The sequence below is a fragment of the Lineus longissimus genome, chromosome 10 (genome assembly GCF_910592395.1).
Source record: "Lineus longissimus chromosome 10, tnLinLong1.2, whole genome shotgun sequence".
Lineage (NCBI taxonomy): Eukaryota > Metazoa > Nemertea > Pilidiophora > Heteronemertea > Lineidae > Lineus > Lineus longissimus.
The window spans coordinates 10,371,463-10,393,087 of NC_088317.1; the positions used below are offsets into that span (position 1 = coordinate 10,371,463).

The 21,625-nt window shown below is 40.2% G+C and overlaps 1 protein-coding gene across 3 annotated transcripts in view; it reads left to right on the forward strand.

Moving 5' to 3' along the window:
• Positions 1-21,625, forward strand: part of LOC135494456 (mediator of RNA polymerase II transcription subunit 4-like) — a 170,028-nt gene that overhangs the window by 128,355 nt on the left and 20,048 nt on the right. The window contains exon 5 of one of the 3 annotated variants that reach the window (XM_064782450.1): positions 9,808-9,963. In XM_064782450.1, the coding sequence (XP_064638520.1) occupies positions 9,808-9,963 (156 nt within the window). The remainder of the gene's footprint in view (positions 1-9,807; positions 9,964-21,625) is intronic. The other 2 variants (XM_064782451.1, XM_064782452.1) reach the window with 2 other exon arrangements.

Sequence of the window (21,625 nt, forward strand, 5' to 3'; positions counted from 1 at the left end):
AAGATTTTAAAAAACTAGCATATACCCATGGAGCGGGCAAAGTTGAAATGTAATATACATTAGTTAAATGGGCACGATGATTGAGCTACATTAAATTTCTAACGTTACTGAAGTTTTATTAAAGGTTAAACACAAAATTAACTGCATTTAGGGACTTATTGCTGCTATCTACATGCAACCCCTAATAGATTGATTGGAGTACGCTATTTTGCACAATGCATTGAGACCAGTGACAGCAGGTCCTGTTCCAAATAAGGCCCTCACATATTAGGCATTTCACCTACCCACTCCCGTACCCAATGCCACTGTCGGACCAAAGCCAGGCGCATGGAGTGATGCAGAACGCAATTCAAACTGACAACATCAGTCAGTAAAGAATAAATCAAAGAGCAAGCGCTGGCCACTGTACATATTTTGTCCATCCTGGCATAACTGTTTATTGATACCCTGACTGCATGTTCCGGTAGGCCACTCTGCAGAATTTGCCTTATCACTCAGGTCAGTGTTTCTCGAATAGAACTAAAATAGAACAGGCTAATCATTAATCTCCCTGCTAATACCCTGCGCCATGGACCAGGTTGTACAGCACTACATACGTGCTGGAAGCTAATACTGATTTGGCAGGGAGAATATGCGTGAAGTTTGCTTTTGAGAATGAGCGGAGCTCTCCAGTCGACGTGCTCTCTGAAAAGTTGTTATTTATTCTAAAACCACGAAGATATTCGACGTATGACACCCTCAGTGACACTCTTACGTATGATCCAGACCTACGAAGCCAAAGGTTGCAAGAATTCGACGTATTTCCAAGGCCCGATTTTGAAACAAAAATTACCTCCTAAACAGCGGCCACAACGCGCATTATAGTATAGATGGTTTAATCAAAGGTTTTGGGTAGGATTGAGTAGCGATACAGTAAATGAAGATAAAACAGAAGTCATGAGCAAATGTGAAAATCAGTTAGAATTAGCCTCAAAGTGGATTAACCAAAAAGATGGTCATGATTTTTATTTTTGAACAAACATCGACATTTCACTTTAGGTGATCTTTGTGAAACCTTGCAGAAGTGGATCAGAGATGAAGGAATTAGTCATGTCAAAATCAATTGTGACCACAATAATTTCCCAATCATTGAACTTACAGAGCACAAAGACTTTTCAATTAAAGAAACATTACCTATATCCAATGGTGATGGGATTTATTGGTTAGGTTTCAAACAAGAGAAGTTCACCAGGAAAGGAAAATACTACTCCACCAAACCACTTAACTTTTACACAGCACATCTTAAAATAAGATCGAATTTGGTTGATCAAAGTAAGACACTTTACAACAATAAACCTTCTGACATTTTTTGCATTGTACTAGTGGAGGATGGCGATCAGATAAAACTACAGAGATATGCTGACTCAATTCAATGTAAGAAGGTTGTGAATAAATGTAAAAAATCATCTCAAATTTTAAGTCACTGAAGAGATGGGAAAACTAGTTAATTTCAGAGGAATACCAGTTGTTTTTCATTTGAAGTTAAAAATAATGTTTTCGATTACACTTTATCTACTCGAAATAGGGAGGCGCACTGACTTCCAAATGAGCATGATGTGGCAATGAAAACCAACTTCCGCTGGAAAGACTTCAGCTGGATAATAATGGCATGGTTGTAAACGTAATTTACTGTGACTTGAGTTTTTGTAGCATTTCTGTTTGTTCTGGTTTTTTGCCTTGCTCTAAAAAAGTTTGTTTCAGGGTTTCAACATCAAGACTAGATTCAGTAGGAGTATCTCTATTTTGTTTTCGGATGGCATTTTTCATAGAAATATACTTCTCCTTTTCTTTGATAATAATGAGAATTCCTCGGTTGTAATGTGAGAATCACTAATGGCTTTACTGACTAAGACTATTGACCTTGGGATCAGTAAATCCCAAAAGCTCTCTTATTCCCTCAGTTAATGAAAAGAGATCAATATCAATATTTTTGGATTGAAAATTAGTAAGGTAGGTTCAGAAAATATTCTGGAATACACTTTGGAACAACTCTGTCTGTCCAGAGGTTTTGAAGACGAAAACGTCATCAACATTCTGTATTACCAAGAACATTACATGCTTCTGAAAAATATATCTGTGTTTTTTGGCTCACCGTTAGGGGAGTCTAAACGATAGCCCTGTGTCCGTCGTCCGTCGTCGTCCGTATCCTGTGTGGCACGTTTCTTAACCGCTTGACCCAGAAAGTTCATACTTGGTGTGTTGGTACCCTTAGGCAAGACCTTCCTTCAGAATGAAAATCAGCGCAATTTGACTGCTGGTCTGCCATATAGGGGGCGCTCTTTGAAAACCTATTTTTGTCATTTTGAAGCTTATGGTTAAAGCTAGAGCGATGAAAATTTTATGGTGGGTGTATATAATAAAGGTACATCACATATCACACGGGTTTTTGATTTGACCTTCATTTCAAAGTCACAGAGGTCGAACTCTAAAATTTCTTTGATCATGGCACGTTTTTTTGTAAATTTGATATGTAGACACCTATTGGGCATCTCTACATGTTGACTCAGATTTAGGTCAGTGTGACCTACTATTCAGGTATAAGTAGGTCCAGGTTAAAAAAGCCCATTTTCTTTATTCCAGCAGATTGAAGTTTAAAATGAAGTTTTAGAGGTCGGCCTGATATAGAGGTTTCGATATTAAATAGATTAATTTCGTTTCATATAACTAGGTGGCGGTATTGTGCAAAAATGTCAGTTGGCACATTGCCAGCAGTTTTGAATTTCGCGGTTCGAGGCAATCCGTCGGGTATCCCAGATGCGCAGTGTTGTACTGCGCCACTAGATCTGCATACTACAAGTATGGAAGACAGCCATTTTATGAATTTGAAGCGAGACGAAGAAGGAATTAAATCACCTTGAATCAATGCTAAAACTTAATCATTCGCTCTTCGGATGAGGTCGTATGTGTTGATTACATTCTTGTGATTGGTTTGAGATTATTAGTTTGTCCTCATTGCCGGTTGTTTTAGAAAATTTTGACTGTGATTGGAAGGTAAAATGAGAAACTTGTCACACTGTTCTTCGGCTTGGAATGGGGATAGTCAACGCAGAGCCAGTTGGTACAAGCTGCTTGCGAATCAGGGTGGCGTAATAATACTGTGAAAGAACAATAAAATGATGAATTGTAGCAGTGTGTGTCAGAAATTATGTGATTTCCATTGCATTTGACGATCCCAAAGTTTCGAGAGTATGGCAAAATGGCGGCTGGGCGATTAGCGTCAAGCCGGAACCTTTCGTTACAATGTGGGCTTTTAAAAACAAGTTAATGGTTTATAATCACCCAGACGCTACTCATTAGGTAAACCTCTACTAAAAACACTTGCTGTAATTTTTGTAAACATGTCACGAGTGCTTAAAAAGAACCATTTTTGTGATCGTTTTTCGTCGCTGTAGAAATGTACACAGTGAGAGTCAGTCAGTGTGTCAACACAACAACGGTGTTAGTTAGTATACACATGAATCCATGATACACGGAGGTCCACGAATGTAAACATTTGCCTGTTGGGTCGGAAGGAGTTCACCGTTACCGATCACTGCCCCAAGAAAGGTCATCTAAAGTAGATGATGATAATGATGAAAGTGTGGCACAGCTGTCATCAGTGCTTTCGTAGTTAGGCCATGGAGGTATAAATAACCTCCATGGTTAGGCCTATAGTCGGATTCATAAGTAAATGTCACTGACACTGCCCTTAATTGGGTCGCTGTGCAAAAACAATTGGGCCGATTTCTTCAAAGTTTGGTTTTTCTTGAATCTTTGTATTTTGCACATGACAAGATGTAATCAGAGTATTGCCTTAACCCTTTCACTGCGGAACCCAAAATTTCTATTGTTCTCTACCATTCTAATTCCATGGAGGACCACTAATAAATGAAACACTATTGCCATTATCAGACATTTACAGAACTGCATATCAGTCTATAACACATAGGAATCAAAATAGGCGAATTCGTCAACCGGCCTACGACCGCACGATAGACATTTTTATTTGAGTCGCCAGTTGGCGTACATCCGCAGCGAAAGGGTTAATAGCGAAGTCCTCTGTTAGCAGGACACCCTCCCTGACACTGATTTTAGTCTTAAATAGGCTATTTCCATTCATTATGACCTCTGTAATCAGGCCACCACTCTACTTAATCACAAAATGAAATATGGGGTTCATGATTATTGTGAAATCAAAATACTACAGAAGGGAAGCACAGCAGCAAATCTAAAACTTAAAAACTACTCGTTTAAAAACAGGGTCCCTTTCGTTGTGTACACCGATTTCGAAGCAACTAGTACTCACGTTAGTGATGTGGAAAAACTGAGCATTTAAAAACCGATAAAACCTCTGCGGTGGGATGTTACATTCACTTAGATTATCCAGAACTTTTTGAAAGCTCCTATTTTTCATACCGCGGGGAGGACGTGGTTGATTGGTTTGTGAATGGTTAATGCAGAAGAAAGATGAGTTTGGGAAACTTTTAAATGCAGAATTACAAATGGAACTGACTAGCAAAGATAAAGCAAATTCGAGTTTGATAAACAAAATGGAAATGTTATTATTGTGGTAAAACAGCTAAGAACACTGAAAAAATGGGGCGCCAGGCCCCGATGGTTCGGAATCATGATTATTACAGTGGTAAGTTCAGAGGTGCAGCCCACAACTTCTGTAACCTCATGGGAAAACACGCCAACTTTGCTCTGATTTTCTTCCACGATCATAGTCGCTATGACTCTCATCTTTTCATCAAAACACAGGTTAAAAAAACACTTATTAGGAAGACAAAAGGAAATAGACTGAATCTACTCCCAAAATCAGCAGAGAAATATATTTCTTTTCAGTTTGGTTGTTTGCGGTTTTTAGATTCATTCACATTTCTGCAATCTGGTCTGGACAATATCACAAAATCAATGGTAGATGATGACTTCAAAATCACCAGGAAGTTTTATCCAGACAACGAAGATTTCAAATTACTAAGAAAGAAAGGTTCTGTACCATATTCTTTTTACACCTCACAAGAAAGTTACAATGAAGAAACACTAAGAGAAGGTATGTTTTTTAACGATTTGAAAAATGAAGTGGATCCCGCAGGGGTATCAAAAAGCAAGAGAGATTTGAGATCACTTCAAGGCTAAACAGAACCGTATTTCCTCCCGTTGGGATCATGGAAAGTTTATTGGTCTGTACCTAAAATCTGATGTGTTACTTTTAGCAGACCTTTTTGAAAAATTTAGAGATGTCAATTTAAACTATTTTCAAATCGATCCTTGTCCTTATTCCGCTCCTGGACTCCTTTGGCAAGCGGGGTTGAAATATACAGATATCAATCTGGAATAACTAACTGCAGTTGACTCTTTCCTGTTATTCGAAAAAGCAATCGGGTGGAATTTCGGGGTGATGGGAACTGGGTATTTTAAAGCAGATGATCAACACAAACTTGTTGATGCAAACAATCTTTACGTTTGGGCTATGATGCAAATGTTGCCCGAGTCTGATTTCAGAGTTGATGAAGAAATACCCGCAATAACAGAAGAGCATATATTGAGCATTTCTGAAAAATTCCCCGACAGGTTTTGTCCTGAAGTCGACCTTGAATACCCAGAGAAAATAAAGTTTAAGTCGATGAATTTTCCATATTGCCCGGAATCGTTACTTATACACTACGGGGAATTTAGTGATTACCAAAAGGAGTTGCTGGGGGATGAGAAGAGAACTAAGGTTGAGAAACTTATCTTGACCCAGAACCACAAGAAAAGCTGTGCCAGGATTCTACAATTTTACCTCAAACAAGGAATGGTGTTGAAAAAAATTCACAACATAATTAGTTTTAAACAGAGAAAGTGGTTGAGGAAATATATAGATTTCAACACGAAACAGAGGATGGTGGCCAAAACAGACTTTGAGAAAGACTTCTTCAAATTAGTTAACAATGCTTTCTACAGAAAAACCTGTGAAACCATAAGGAACAGGAAGGATGTTGAGTTGGTGACAGATCCTGACATTGCCTTGAGGAAACACGCCGATCCTAAGTTCGATTCGTAAGTTATATTCGACGAGGATTTGGTTGCAATTCTGATGAGAAAAACAAGTATGGTGTTCAATAAACCAATCGACATTGGGGCTACAGTTCTAGAACTATCTAAATTACTACTGTACAAATTCTACTACGAAACTTTACAACCACACTTTGGAGAGAAATACATAGAGTTGCTCTATCTTGACACTGATAGTTTTGTCTTAAAGTTGAAGACTGACGAATTGACGAAGGACCTTACAACTCTCAAGGAACATTTCGACTTCAATAACTATCCAAAAGACTACCCTGTGTATGATAAGACTCGGGTGAAAGTCACAGGATATTTTAAGGATGAGTTGGCGGATGATGAAATGAAGGAATTTTTATTGCTTTGAAAAGTAAAATGTATGCCAATAAAACTAAGACCTCTGAGTTAACAAAGTTAAAGGGAATAAGTAAACATGTGGTAAAAACTTGAATTTCATTTGACGACTACTACAGTTCGTTGGTTGATAGAAAAACATGGTATTAATATGGAGTTGGAGGACTAGTTTTTGGACTCCTGAAAGGTTCAAGGAAGAAACTGAAGTTCAAATGTTGTCTCAGGCAGTTGCTTATAATGGTCAAAGTATTCTAGAGTCTTCATACATGAATTGCATTTATTATATGTTACTAGACTTCACAATATTGTTAAGATGAGCGATGAGATTGACAAATGAGATTCTAAAAGTAGTGACACAAGGAACATACACAGTTTAGAACTTTAGAATTGATGAATGATTGCTTATTCAAGATTTAGTCTAATCAAGTCATTTTATGGTATGTACTCCGAGCACTGTGTAATGCAACCTACATGTATATACTATCAAAGACTCATTTCTTACTTTTTGGCTCACCGTAGGGGAGTCTATATGATAGCTCCGTGTCTGTTGTCGTCGTCGTCGTCATCGTCGTCCGTTGTATCCTGTGGCACGTTTCTTAACCGCTTGTGCTATGAACCTGAAACTTTGTATACATCATGCTCAAGGTCATATGTACCCTGACACTGAATTTTGCTGCGGTCTGATTCTTGACTTTGCCAGCAGGGGGCTAAAACCGAAAGGTTAAAATGTGCAATATCTCATTTATTACTAATTAGTTTTTCGTAAAAATTTTATGGTAGATACTCTTAGCAAGGATACATCACATATGATACAGGTTTTTGATTTGACGTACTTGTCAAGGTCACAGAGGTCAAATGGCGTAAATTGGCCATTTGAGCGTAACTGGGGCACCTTTCTTAACCACTAAAGCTATGAACTTGAAATTTGGTACCCATGACTCCCTACGTCATGTAACCTCGGACACCGAATTTGGTACTCAACTTGGCCACCAGGAGGCCAAAACTAAAATAGGTAAAAAGTGTAATATCTCGTTTATTAGTTACTTGTTTTTGATGATATTCTTATGGTACACACTCAAAGCAACGATACATCACATGTCATCACACGTTTGCTCAGTGTTGAGTCTAGAAAGTTGAAACTTGGTGTGTGGATGTCTTATGACAACATGACTTGACACACAAAAAATCATCACCATTTGACCTACTTTCTGGGCTCTAGATGGCCATCTTAGCCAACCTTATTTTGTCAATATCTCATGAACAGAACACTGATAGCTTGAACCATGACATTTTTAGTGTCAATACTTTTCATGAGACTACATCACATAATATACAGGTTTTCGATTTGACCTACTTTTGAAGGTCACAGAGGTCAAACTCTAAAATTTCAGCAAAGGTGGCACGTTTCGTCTTGAATTGTCTGAGACTCTTCAAATTTGATAATTAGACACCTATTGGGCATCTGTGCATATTAACAAAAACTCAGGTCAGTGTGACCTACTTTTTAGGTGTAAGTGGGTCAGATCAAAATAAATCGGTGTCGGTCATATTAGATATATCCTGGGATCAAAGTTCGCTTTCTTTACCATGTCGCATTGTTCGACCTTTTGTCATCATCATAGTCGCATTTTGCAAACCAAAGGGGCAGATATTTTCCTGCCTTTTCGGTATTTTTGCGCCTTTTCACTACGGAAAAGACGACTGATCATCATCAAACTCATCATGCACGGCCTATCTTACACACCTAGCGAGATTGGAATAGTCTTCTACTTGAGTTGAAAAGTGCCAATGGAAGCATGCAACGGGAATCAAAACCACCACTCACTATGGCTGCAAATGCTAACCATGACCTATAGCCATGTACTGGTCTAGGTAGACGACCTGTGCGTGATATATAATGATTACTAAGTTAAGTATCACCTCATCGAAAATGTGACCTTGTTTCCCGTTTGTTACAATCCAGTGCTAGCGCCAATGTTCTATTGATTGATATCGGGGGAACAAGGTTTGAGTGGCGGGATTATCCATACCAATAAAATGACCAGAAAGTGGCAGTCAATGAATTTGCGTTGCATGCTTGACTACTACGAAGGGTATGGGTGCCTAAATTATCATTTATCCGCACAATCTCTCACTTCGCCGCTAGGTTTCTCCACTTGTTCCGTAAGCCATATTTAACCAGTTACCAAGAGTTCTCGGATAGGATAAGATACCCATGGAGGAATTATACCGTCTTTAGGCCTATAATTCCTCCAAGGGGCGCCCAACAGACCATCTACAGGAGGACGACGATACTCTAACTATGAACTAGGCTTTAATCACCCAACCTTGTAGCGTTGCTGTTAGATGACGCAAGCTATCATAATGATGATCAATCAATGGTTGCTGTGCAACACGTGGAACCCACTGGGACTGAACATCGCAACGTACACACAAGATTTTTTGCTCGGCTAATTAAATATGAATCATCCAAGAGAAAATCCTTAACCATTGTGCGACTTGATACTCCCGTTTATTGCAGTTTTGATCGCATGGATATTAGCTGGTCGCACAGTTAAAAGCAGGTCGCAAAAAGAGCTTTCTTTTCAAATCGCTCGGTGCGAGTATGCGGTTAAACTCAAGTCGCATTTCAAATTTGGGTCACGTTGAGTCGTGAACTTTGATCCCTGATATCAAGAAACCTTCTCTGTGTGATCTTAAAATGTGCATCATTGATTGATATGATCAAGCTTAACCTAGTTTGCAAGGTCAGAAAGGTCAAACTCTAAATTTTCATTGAAGTTGGTATGTTTTACTACTCACAGATTCTTTAAATTTTATATGTAGACACCTCTTGGGCATCGGGACTAGTTGACCCAATTTAGGTCAAATGGCATGAATCGTGAGCTAATTTTGACCTTCATGTAGTTTTCAAGTTCACAGCGGTCAAACTGAAAAAGTCATTGATAGTGCCACATTTTGTAATATCAAAAAGTCTATTTAACCTCCATGTCTCATTTCATCTACCACTAAATCATTCCCAGGTGAGCACAATGTCCCAAGGACATTTCATTGTCGACATTGATACTGTACCTGTAGCATTTTTCTTAACCAGCATGAACTTCTAACCACCAAATATCTATACGGTGAGCACAATGGCCCCTGGCCTTTTCATTTTATGACACAAATTAAGCAACAAGCAAGAAATAGGAGTGATATAGCCATTGAATAGGCACCAAACCATTCTGTTAAACTTGCCCCATATTGTCAAGAGTTTGGTACCTTGCCAGTGCGAGATAAGATGCGGTAGTAATGCTTCCACAGAAGTCTTGGTTTTTTGTCACCCATAAATCCTACTAATGGATTGTCTAGTTTCTGCCCCTATAAAAAACATGTTCATGTTTTCAGGTGACCCAAGACGCCCCTACCCTACAGACATTGAGATGCGCCATGGTCTCCTTGGACGACTTAGTGACCTGCCCATCAACAACCAAGGTGTGCAAGCACAGTCATCATTCACAGACCCTGTGCATGCAGGTACTTGTAGACCCTTGGCGCCACCTGGTAAAAGATACAGAAACTATCAGCATGAGGACATCGTCCCGCTGTTAGATTTTATAGTCACACCACTTTTGTTTGGGTTGCACTTGTGCTGGTCTCAGTTTAACAGAACTGCAAGCCCATTTATTCTGTCCACAGGGAAGGCATTGTTGTTGTGCTTCTTGGCAGGCACCCAGTTGCCACTTACCTCGATGTGCAGACAAGATAGAGGTGAACATGAAAATTTGTGGCAGAATTCAAAATACAAAGATTTAGTACATGAACAGCTCGAAATTTGGTGGCGAGAAATTATTTTTTCAAATCCCAATTTTCAGTGTTGCTGTGTCAAGAGTGCAGAAACACAAATCATGGGGTCACTTAATAATACTGTTACAATGTAGTTTGTAAGTACGGATTGTGCATGTCCATGTAGCTTGTCAAGGATAACGTGTATTGCAAGCAGAAACCAAACCAGGTAGAACACATCGTGTACATGCAGTTGAGAATATCCTATGAAGTATGACACTGTTAACTGGGAATTATTTGCAGTTTTGTTAAAATACATCTGGCTTAGATATGGTATTCCTTACATATTTGTTATCTGAGACCTGCACGTAATCTAACCCCTAGATTATTGTAGATAGTACATGTACACTCTTGTAGGAAAGTAAAAGGACAAGAGACACTTCTGGCTAATAAACAAAGCAATAAACGATCCTACTTTGGAATAGAGTAATATGAAATTATCACAATTTCAAAATGTCAACAAAAGTCAAATTTATCTTGAAATTTTAACATCCACTTCAGAAATGTTTTATAACTGGTCTATTTTTGCAAAGACGTTCTGCCAAAAAATTAAATTGGAATCTCCTTTGGATTTTTGGCTCACCGTAAGGGGAGTCTATACGATAGCGCTGTGTCCGTCGTCGTCGTCGTCGTCGTCGTCGTCGTCGTCGTCGTCGTCGTCGTCGTCGTCGTCGTCGTATCCTAACAGTGGCACGTTTCTTAACTGCTAGGGCTATGAACTTGAAACTTTGTACACAGAATGCCCTAGGTCAGCTGACCTCTGACACTGATTTTCGGTCCGATCTGATTCTCTGTTTGGCCACCAGGGGGCCAAATGTCGATATCTAAAAAGTGTGATATCTCGCTTATTAGTGACTTGTTTTCGATAAAACTTTTGTTGTAGGTACTCATAGCAAATATACATTTTATATTATACGGGTTTTTAATTTGACCTTGTTTTCAAGGTCGCAGAGGTCATATGGCGTAAATTGGCCATTAGAGTGTAAACTATGGCACGTTTCTTAACCACTAAAGCTATGAACTTAAAACTTGGTACATATAACCCCCTATATCACATAGCCTCCGGTGCTGAATTTTGGTTCGATCTGATTCCTAACTTTGCCACCAGGGGGCCAAAAGTGGAAATCTAAAAAGTGTGATATCTCGCTTATAAGTGACTTGTTTTCGATAAAACTTTTGTTGTAGGTACTCATAGCAAATATACATTTTGTATTATACGGGTTTTCAATTTGACCTACTTTTCAAGGTCACAGAGGTCATATGGCGTAAATTGGCCATTAGAGTGTAAACTATGGCACGTTTCTTAACCACTAAAGCTATGAACTTGAAACTTGGTACATATAACCCCCTATATCACATAGCCTCTGGCGCTGAATTTTGGTTCGATCTGATTCCTAACTTTGCCACCAGGGGGCCAAAAGTGGAAATCTAAAAAGTGTGATATCTCACTTATAAGTGACTTGTTTTCGATAAAATTCTTATGGTAGGTACTGTTTGGAAGAATACATCACATATTTTACGGGTTTTCAATTTGATCTACTTTTCAAGGTCACAGAAGTCATATGGCGTAAATTGGCTGTTAGAGTGTAAACTATGGCACGTTTCTTAACCAGTAAAGCTATGAACTTGAAACTTGGTGCATATAACCCCCTACATCAGATAACGTCTGATGTCGAATTTTGGCCTGATCTGATTCTTTATTCGGCCACCAGGGGGCCATAACGGAAAAAGGAAGAAGTGCAATATCTTGCCTATTTGAGTGAATTGTTTTCGATAAAATTTTATGGCAGGGACTCCTAGCAAGGATACATCACATTTCCTATGATTTTTGGATTTGACCTCCTTTTCTAGGTCACAGAGGTCAAATGGCGTAAATTGACCGTTCGAGTGTAACTATGGCACGTTTCTTAACTGCTAAAGCTATGAACTTGAAAGTTGGTACATGTAACCCCCTACATCAGATAATCTCTGACACCGAATTTTGGCCTGATCTGATTCTTGATTTGGCCACCAGGGGGTCAAAACTGAAAAAGTAGGACGTGCAATATCTCGCTTATTAATGACTTTTTTTCGATGAATTTTTTATTGCAGGGACTCTTAGCAATCACACGATATTGATCTTGTTGATGTCATAGACAATTATTGGTTGGATCATAAACTTATATATACTGCCCTGTCTTATTACTTGACATCAATACACATCTAAAAAAAGTCTTCATGCCTGATTGTGTTCACCATATTCACCTCTAAACTAAGCATGATCCTGCCTAATAAAAGATGTATACGGTGAGCACAATGGCCCCTGGCCGTTTCATTTACCAAAGAATTCTCGTGAGATGAAGTATGAAGACATCGTGCAAGGCGTAACTTTTGAAGGGGCTTTCTACACATCAGCACTTAGTGTAATCGCAGAATATCCTATGAAGTATGACTAATTGCATCCAGCTGGTTTGTGCAGTAATTCTTTTGAACATTTTTAGCTCAGCTGACAAAGTCAGCGGAGCTAGTAGTATAGCTGTTCAAATGGTGTCCGTCCTGCAATCCATCCATCTAGGGACCCATCTGTGGACAAAATTGGACATTTCTGACCGGGAAGGCCTAGCCACTTCGTTGACGGTGCTAAATTAGGAGTTGCCCAAGGTGAACTCAAAAAACGAAAAATCGGCGCGATCCGACCTGTATTAAGAGAATGAGGTCATTTCGCGTTTAGATTTCTTTCCCTTTTTACCTCGGTCCACAGAGCAAATATTGTTTTCAAATGTGGCTGAATATTTTTAAATATTTTTTCATTTTTTACTTTTAATGGAATTAATATAGTTTTCACCGCCAGTTGGCGCTGCAGACACATTGCCTGAATTTTGGCGATTTCAAATTTGGCGGTGGCTTAACTTTTTTGCAAGCAGTGCCGCTGATTGGCCGATCGATAGAAGAGATGCCACCATTTAAAAATGGCGGTAGTCGCTGCTTCAATGAAGGTGAGTGAACTTTCTCATGTTCAATCGGTTGATACTCTTTTAATCAACATGACCATGTACCTGAAATTTGTTTAGGTACTGAAAAGAGTCTATATAATTCAGATTTATCAATAGTTTTTTATAATATTCCGGAAATTTTGTGCACAAATCAGCGGAAGTTGGTGCTCGTCTCATGTCATTTTAGAGCGAGAAATTTGTTTCCGTCGATCTCTACCACTGAAAAATCGCTTGCATAGCTTCGAATTTTTGTGAAAATAAGTATCTGAACTTGGTTTCAAATAGTCTAGAGAGTTACCTTTGTGGTGATACATATGGTATGTGATAAATATTTGTGGAATTTGTGAAATTCGGTTTTCAAACGTGCCGATGATGCAAGCGATCTCGCGTGAATTTTGCAAGTCCTGATATGTCGACCGGGTGTCAAAAATCACTCGCCTAAATTCAATTCAAAGATCGAAAATGACATCTGAACTTAGTTTCAAATAGCCTACGCAATTATCATTTCGGTGATATATAATGCATGCATGTAATAATTGATTAATCTGCCTAAAACGCGCAATTAAAACGGCGAAAGATCGTGATAAACACTCTGGTGGCGGTCGCACTAAATAACGACCGGTAGGGCCCGGCGTGTGGCGGAGAAAAAAAGGTAGCGCCCGGAGGTTGAAACGGGATTTTTATGCACTTTTAACTGTATATATATGTTGTTTAGATTAAGGAATTGAACCCGAGGCGGAGGACCTTGGTTGAGTTACCAAGACACTCGAGGGTGGAGCTAAAATACAGTCCAAACCCGAGCCGACAGGCGAGGGTTTGGACGAAATTTTAGCTCCACCCGAGAGTGTCTTGGTAACTCAACCAAGGTCCGAAGCCGAGGGTTCAATTTCTATTCTAAAATACCTCAAACTTAAAAAGATAGGCCACGAAATAACTTGAATATGTGCGAATTTGGCAAATTCCATCCATCGCCTGCCCGGAGCGCCGGTAGCGCCGTTGTTTACATTATGTTACGGCAGCCCGTATAGGAAGTCCGGATCGGCTCGCTCAAGTGACGCTAAAATCCGCGCAAATGGGCTATTTGGAGCGTTTTTCTCAGCAAATATGTGTAGTGCTCATTAAAAAACTTAGGGTGGTTGATGCTTCCTTGGCTGATTTGTGTTTGAAGCAGTGTTTTGAGAGCCTCAAACTTCTGAAGTGAGCTGTGTGCATGGTTCCACATTTTAGTGCAACCCGAGGGAACTTTGGTAGAGCATCTTGGTTGCGTGTCCAAAACACTCCACTCTCAGAACGAGGCTTATGCATTTTCCATTTAAAAGTTGACTTTACGGTACCAAGGTATTTTAGAATGTATTTCTAACAGTTCTGTAACTTTTATGACCAAGCTTGCACCCAAAGTTGGTAAAATTGATGCTTGTTTATGGACTGCGCTAGCGACCGGAGAATTCGCCGTCGGCCATTTTGGGACGGTCAACAAATCTCTCCATTTACGTTTGTTTACAATTATTTTGAAAGTCACATTAGGCCTATGACATCGTAGTATGAATTCCACTGCAGTTTCCTTACGCAGCAATGCTCATGTTTTTGGTTGGCAATTCTAAAATACCTTGGTACCGTAAAGTCAACTTTTAAATGGAAAATGCATAAGCCTCGTTCTGAGAGCGGAGTGTTTTGGACACGCAACCAAGATGCTCTACCAAAGTTCCCTCGGGTTGCACTAAAATGTGGAACCATGCACACGTCACGTCAATGGAATTTCGGCTCACTTCAGAAGTTTGAGGCTATCAAAACACTGCTTCAAACACAAATCAGTCAAGGAAGCATCAACCACTCTAAGTTTTTTAATGAGCACTACACATATTTGCCGAGAAAAACGCTCCAAATAGCCCATTTGCGCGGATTTTAGCATCACTTGAGCGAGCCGATGTGGACTTCCTATGCGCGCTGTACAAAATGTACATGTCTCATTTTCTGTAACGTTGCCGTAACATAATGTAAACAATGGCGCTACCGGCGCTCCGGCCGGGCCGGCGATGGATGGAATTGGCCAAATTCGCACATATTCAAGTTATTTTCGTGGCCTATCTTTTTAAGTTTGAGGTATTTTAGAATAGAAATTGAACCCTCGGCTTCGGACCTTGGTTGAGTTACCAAGACACTCTCGGGTGGAGCTAAAATTTCGTCCAAACCCTCGCCTGTCGGCTCGGGTTTGGACTGTATTTTAGCTCCACCCTCGAGTGTCTTGGTAACTCAACCAAGGTCCTCCGCCTCGGGTTCAATTCCTTAACTCAACAGGCCCTCATGATTCATTTGATGGACACCTTATTTGATAGTACCTCATCATTAAGTCCACTAGATCCTGTTCTGTTACATGATAGACAATTTTCAAAATGTAGTACACCACTCGCTCACGGCTCACATCATGTGGGCACGGTTGGCTGTTGAGTGTTATGGTTCAGTCTGTGAGACTAATTGAAAGAGGTTACACTTTTATTTTGAATTGGAAAACAACCCCCAGGACTGACTTTTCACTGAGTGATAAGTGTGCCCTTCGAAGGTTAAGTCTCTTTCTGGATTTGCTTCCATAGATGCCTTGTTCAGGATATCATCTGACCGATGCCTGATCAAGCACAGACTGTATCCGGTGGTGTACATTTCCCCGTCTATGTCACCCTTTTTAGCTCACCTCTTAGCAGAGGTGAGCTTATCCCATACCGTGGCGTCCGTCGTCCGTCGTCGTCGTCGTCGTCGTCGTCGTCGTCGTCGTCCGTCGTCCGTTAGCAGGGCACGTTTCGTAACTGTTAGAGCTATTGAGTTGAAACTTGGTACACATGTACCCTTATGTAATGACACCTTGGAGACCAAAGTTCGGTCCGATTCGTTTCATGGTTTGGCCACCAGGGGGCCAAACGTTAAAAGTGAAAATATGCAATATCTCCCTTAATAGTAGTCGGGAAATTTTGAAAAAAATATGGTAGGTACTTCTAGCAAAGGTGCATCATATATCCTCCGGGTTTTTGATTTGACCTCCTTTTCAAGGTCACAGAGGTCAAATGGTGTAAATTGGCCGTTAGGATGTAACAATGGCACGTTTCTAAACTGCAATGACTATTGATACCAAATTTGGTACACATTTACCCCTTAGTCAGGTGATCTCAGGGACCGAAGTTTGGTCCAATATGATTCACCACTTGACCACCAGGGGGCAAAATCCAAAAACCTTAAAAATGTGATTATTCCTTAACTTCTTGCCTGATTGCCACCAATTTGATATCATGGGTACATCTAACCACCATACAGTATATGTCACACAGGTTTTTAATTTGACCTTCTTGTCAAGGTCACAGAGGTCAAATGGCGTAAATTCGCCGTCAGGCCGTAACTATGGCACGTTTCTTAACTGCAATGACTATTGATCACAAATTAAGTACACATGTACCCCTTGGTCAGGTGATCTCAGGTACCGAAGTTTGGTGCGATCTGATTTGCCGTTTGGCCTGCAGGGAGGGGGCCAAATCCTAAATTCTTCAAAAATGCCATTATTCCTAGTAATGACTTGCCCGATTGGCACCAATTTTATATCATAGGTACATCTAATTCTAACAACCATTCAATGTGTCACCCGGGTCTTCTTTGATTTGACCTACTTTTCAAGGTCACAGAGGTCGAATGTACTGTAAATTGGCCATTTTGGGGAAATTGTAATTGCTTGGACCTACATCAAACCTAACACTACATGACACAATACCATGCTCTTTATCCATCTTTCCTCCACATGAGGTGAGCACAATGGCCCTGGCCATTTCATTTATTCAGTCAGTGTTAATTTCTCTTCTCTTTTTTTACAGATTAACTGTTGTTGGTTATTGCAAGAGGAGTCGTTGGCACATTTCAAGTCCAGGAAAGCACTTGCTGGTACCACATTCAGAGTAAGGTGTGCTTACTCGTTTTACTGCTTTCCATTCCTGGAGAGCGTTATCAAATATCTGCCGCAAGGCAACAAATATCTGCCGCAAGGCGCTTCAATATCTGCCGAAAGGCATCAAATATCTGCCGCACCAATAAAGTTCATTTTGTTAACCAACTCTTTATCTTCTTCGTTGCCTCATAATAACGGTACTGACACACACTTGACCCTTGCCTTCACCTATCCATTTCAGCTGAGCGCCAGGCCCTTGGGCCTCTTGTTGCATATTATTCTTGCAGATGGCTATTTTCAGTAAGATATTAACTCCTTTACTGCCAACATCGTAGATCTACATGTATCTTTAGTTAGAGCTAAATTGCCAACATAGTAGACCTATGACCTACGTTATATTGATTCTTTACACTGATCTCAGATAGCATGTCATTTGTATAATGATTCTGAGATATTGTCTGCTCAGTTTATTTTACTTTGCACACATTTTGTTCGTTCTGTGCCATGCACAGGGCAGTCACTCTGTGATTGGAATGACGTTAAAGATATTGAACCACGTGGCTGTACTGCATAATGTGGGAAATACCCCTTTGCCAAGGAGGGAGTTTTGGTGTCTTCCACTCAATTTCAATGTACTATTGATTCTGGGTTGTAATAAGGGGACTTCAGAGAAGATAATAGAGAGGATAAGAGATCGTTCCGCTAACACTAACGATAACGATATTTTTAACGTTACCATATCAAATAACGTTTTTCAGGTAAAGAAACAGTTGGCTAAGCTATTTCACCGCAAACGCTATTTTTTTCCAATTATTACCGTAGGTTTATGTCAAATACAAATGCGAGTTCTTATTTGCGAGCATACAAAAGCGGGTTGCACATCGGTTTAATACACCAGTTTCGGACCACATTAATCCTGGTACAATCATTTGCCTCAGGAATTTGAAAGCGATGTTCTTTCACTTCTTCATTTTATTTGCCAAAAATGAAAAGGGCAGGTCTATTGTCGTCTGTGGTTGTTCGTATATTCAATCTGATTGCCCAGTATGCAATGGTTGTTCCGCTCACCAAATTGACCCAAGGCCTCTGCTATTGAATAAGATGAACTCGTTGGCATTAGTCGAGGTTCCGGAGGAGTTACTTCTGCTTTACAATGCAGCACGCCGTAGGGACGTATCATTTAATTGCCGAGGAAATGCAGGAATGTTCAATTTGGATAATCGAACTTATGAACAGTGTCGAAGTGACTTTCGATTTGACAAGGCAGACGTAATCCGCTTGAAGGATGCGCTCAACTTCCCGCCCTTAATGCGATGCGAAAACGGTACGAGGATAAGGAGGCCATATGTGTGCTTCTCAGAAGGCTGGCGTATCCAAATCACCTTTCCAACTTGACAGAAGTGTTCGACAGGAGCAAGACGGAACTGAGTAACATATTCAACACGTCGTCGTTTGACAACGTCTTCAACAACTTTCGTGGACTTCTGACAGAGTTGGACCAGTGGACCAGTGCATGCAGGGGCCATAAGTATGCGTGGCGCCCCACTTGATAGGTGTTGGGGCTTTATAGACGGAACAGTGAGGGCAATCTAACGTCCAATCTACGACCAAGAGGAAGTCTACAATGGCCATAAACGTTTCCACGGACTAAAATTTCAGTCAGTCGTCATTCCAAACGGTTTAATTGCCAGCCTCTTTGGCCCAATTGAAGGCAGACGGTACGACTCAGCGGTGAAAGCGAGTTTCTGTAGAATATTCAACGATTGTTTCGTGGGGCGAGAGAAGAATATTACTTATACGGTGATCCAGCATATCCTCTGAGGCCACAGCTCATGGCTCCCTTTAGAGGCGCAAATTTGACCAACGAACAACAGGAGTTCAACGATCATATGAAATTTCCACGCCAAAGTGTCGAGCGGGGATTTGCCAAGATTATCCAATACTGGGTGTTTTTGAAAGAACCAAAAACTGCATCTACAACCGGTAGGAAAATACTACGTGGTCGAGGCAATTTTAACCAATTGCCATACCTGTCTGTACGGCAGTGTAGGTGGAGCCTATTTCGACCTAAGAGCACCTGTCTAGAGGAGTACCTTAATGGACAATAAAATGAGCAAAAGGTGTAACAGGCTGTAACATGTGTGATCGAGAAATAAAATAATCAATCAGGGTACGTTCTATATTGTACTTTATTTATTTTTTATTGAACGATTACTTTAAAAAAAAGTGAAACAACCATCTACAAAACCATCACGACTCCTGACATATCCTACAATCAGTTATAGACCAAGCTGTTTCTTTAAAACGTTCATCATTATTCTTCTCTCTTCTGCTTCCAATGCCATTCCGCTTTCTCCTTCCTTCCTTTCCAATTCCTGCTTTTTCTCATCGAGTTCTATTTTCCTCCTTTCGATAGCCATCTCCTCCCGGCGCATTGCCAATTCTTCCCTTTTCTGCCCCACCTCAGTTTCGCACTCTTTTTCAAGTTAGATGAGCGTGTCATCCTTGTGTTTCTTCCTAATCTTCGGTGAAGGACCAGACTCGGTTGATGGACCCGGCTTTGGTTCATTTTCATCTTCTGTGGATGCTGTAAAAGTTAGAATACGTTTAAATCATTTGTATGTGAAACAAGATTAAACCTACATACCTATTGCTATTCTAGTTCCGAATAATGAAAATTGTACACAATTGGCTTGCCGGATTTCTGGCATTTCATATATAGCCTGTTGGATGGGACAGTACAATGAAGAAATGTCTTTTATGGGCAAAATCAGCCACATTCAAACGCCAGTGTGTATTTCTTGCTGTGGATCAAAACAAACGGGAAGAAAGTGGTATTTTATCTGGTCTTTTTCCCAGGCCCTTCAGGGTGTTCGTTCGAACCTTCTACGCCTTCGCTTTTTCTGTTTCCTTCTTTACCGAAACCTCTTTCTCTTGCTCAGCTTGAAGTTCTTTTAACTCCTGCAGGAGCTGCGTCAGCTCGTCGAAGTTCTCCTTTACACCATACCTGCAATAATTTTTATATCAACAGAAAATTTAGCAAGACGGCTTTTCACCATTTTACAAATTTATGAAATTATTTAAAAATATTATGTAACTATGAATGCATAAAACTGTATGGTCTTTAGTGTCTAAATCTTGAATACACAACATTTTCAAGATTCTCGAGCTCTTATCTACTTGGCATTCTGTAAAGACGTCTCTTTCCCGACATCTCTTTCCCGACATTGCAGAACATTGGACTCACTTCTTTCTACTTTCGTGATCGTCCTTCTTGAATTTCTTTATAAGCAGGTCTACGTGTTCACAACAGAGGCGGTCGTCGACAAGGAAACCCTTTCCACAGGCATTGAGATTCTCGGCAATTTCAGCCCAAAGGCGTTTTTTTCTTTCCTGCTTCGGGAAAAGGCTTGACGGCGAGTACCTCACGCAGCAGTAATACTTCGTGGGAAGTCGAGAACCGGAAACGCTTGCTTGCCATCTTAATTCTGTACTGAAAAAGTGGAATACACAATCAAATTGAACAGAAACAACATTCTGAAAACGTGTAATGGCCAAGGTGGAACTCATATCACACACAACAACCTCTGAACAGTGATCGATCCTACTGCTGAGCTTCGTCGCTTCACTATCACTGAAATAGGGTTATCATGCTTGGAACGGTATGCAAGCTTATACAGCATCCAAAAATTACCGTGAGCGGTATAAGGCCTAGTTTATTACGACACCATTCTGCGGACCAGCAAACTATGTCGTAATAGGGTTGAAGAGACTCCGTAATGATGCAACCCCTCAAAGACATCAATTTAATGTTACCAAATTGGTTATGGGTAAATGCTGTAATGAGTCATCATACGAAATGCGTAAGAGGGCCTATCCTCGCAACTACAGGTGATACTGGTCACAGTGGCTCCATGTATCATCCATGTATTTTGTCTGGATCAATATGATCTGGAGCCGAGATTTTTGGTTGTGGCTCAGCTAATAGCGTATCTACAGTATCGGGGTCAAGGTCACGCCTGCAAAATAGCGTTTGCGTTAGTGTTAGCATTAGCGGAACGATCTCTTATCCTCTCAAATAAGACAAGTTTTGGTGTTATACACAGTATAGCTTACTTACTTATCTTCTTACAGATTTTAGTAAAAAGTTTCAAAGTTTGGCAATGTGTGGTGTAATTATGAAGTAACCTTAGGCAGTGAAAGAGTTAAGAAGTGGAGACTGCATTGTGCATTATCAATATTTGTTTTCAATATTATATGGTACATCAGTAGGTTTTTTCAACATTTTTTCTCAATTTTCCTCACAAAGCCTCTGTTTTACATCCCACATAATTTCGAATACTTTGTGGCTTCACTTGAAATAAACACCTTAACACAGGTACTTTCCCCCCGAAATGATTGGCCGTATTTCTAAAGTATCCACAACAATGCTAAGAAAATTTTAGAAAGTCACAGCTATGGTCTTAGACTCAATCAGAGAAAAAAGACT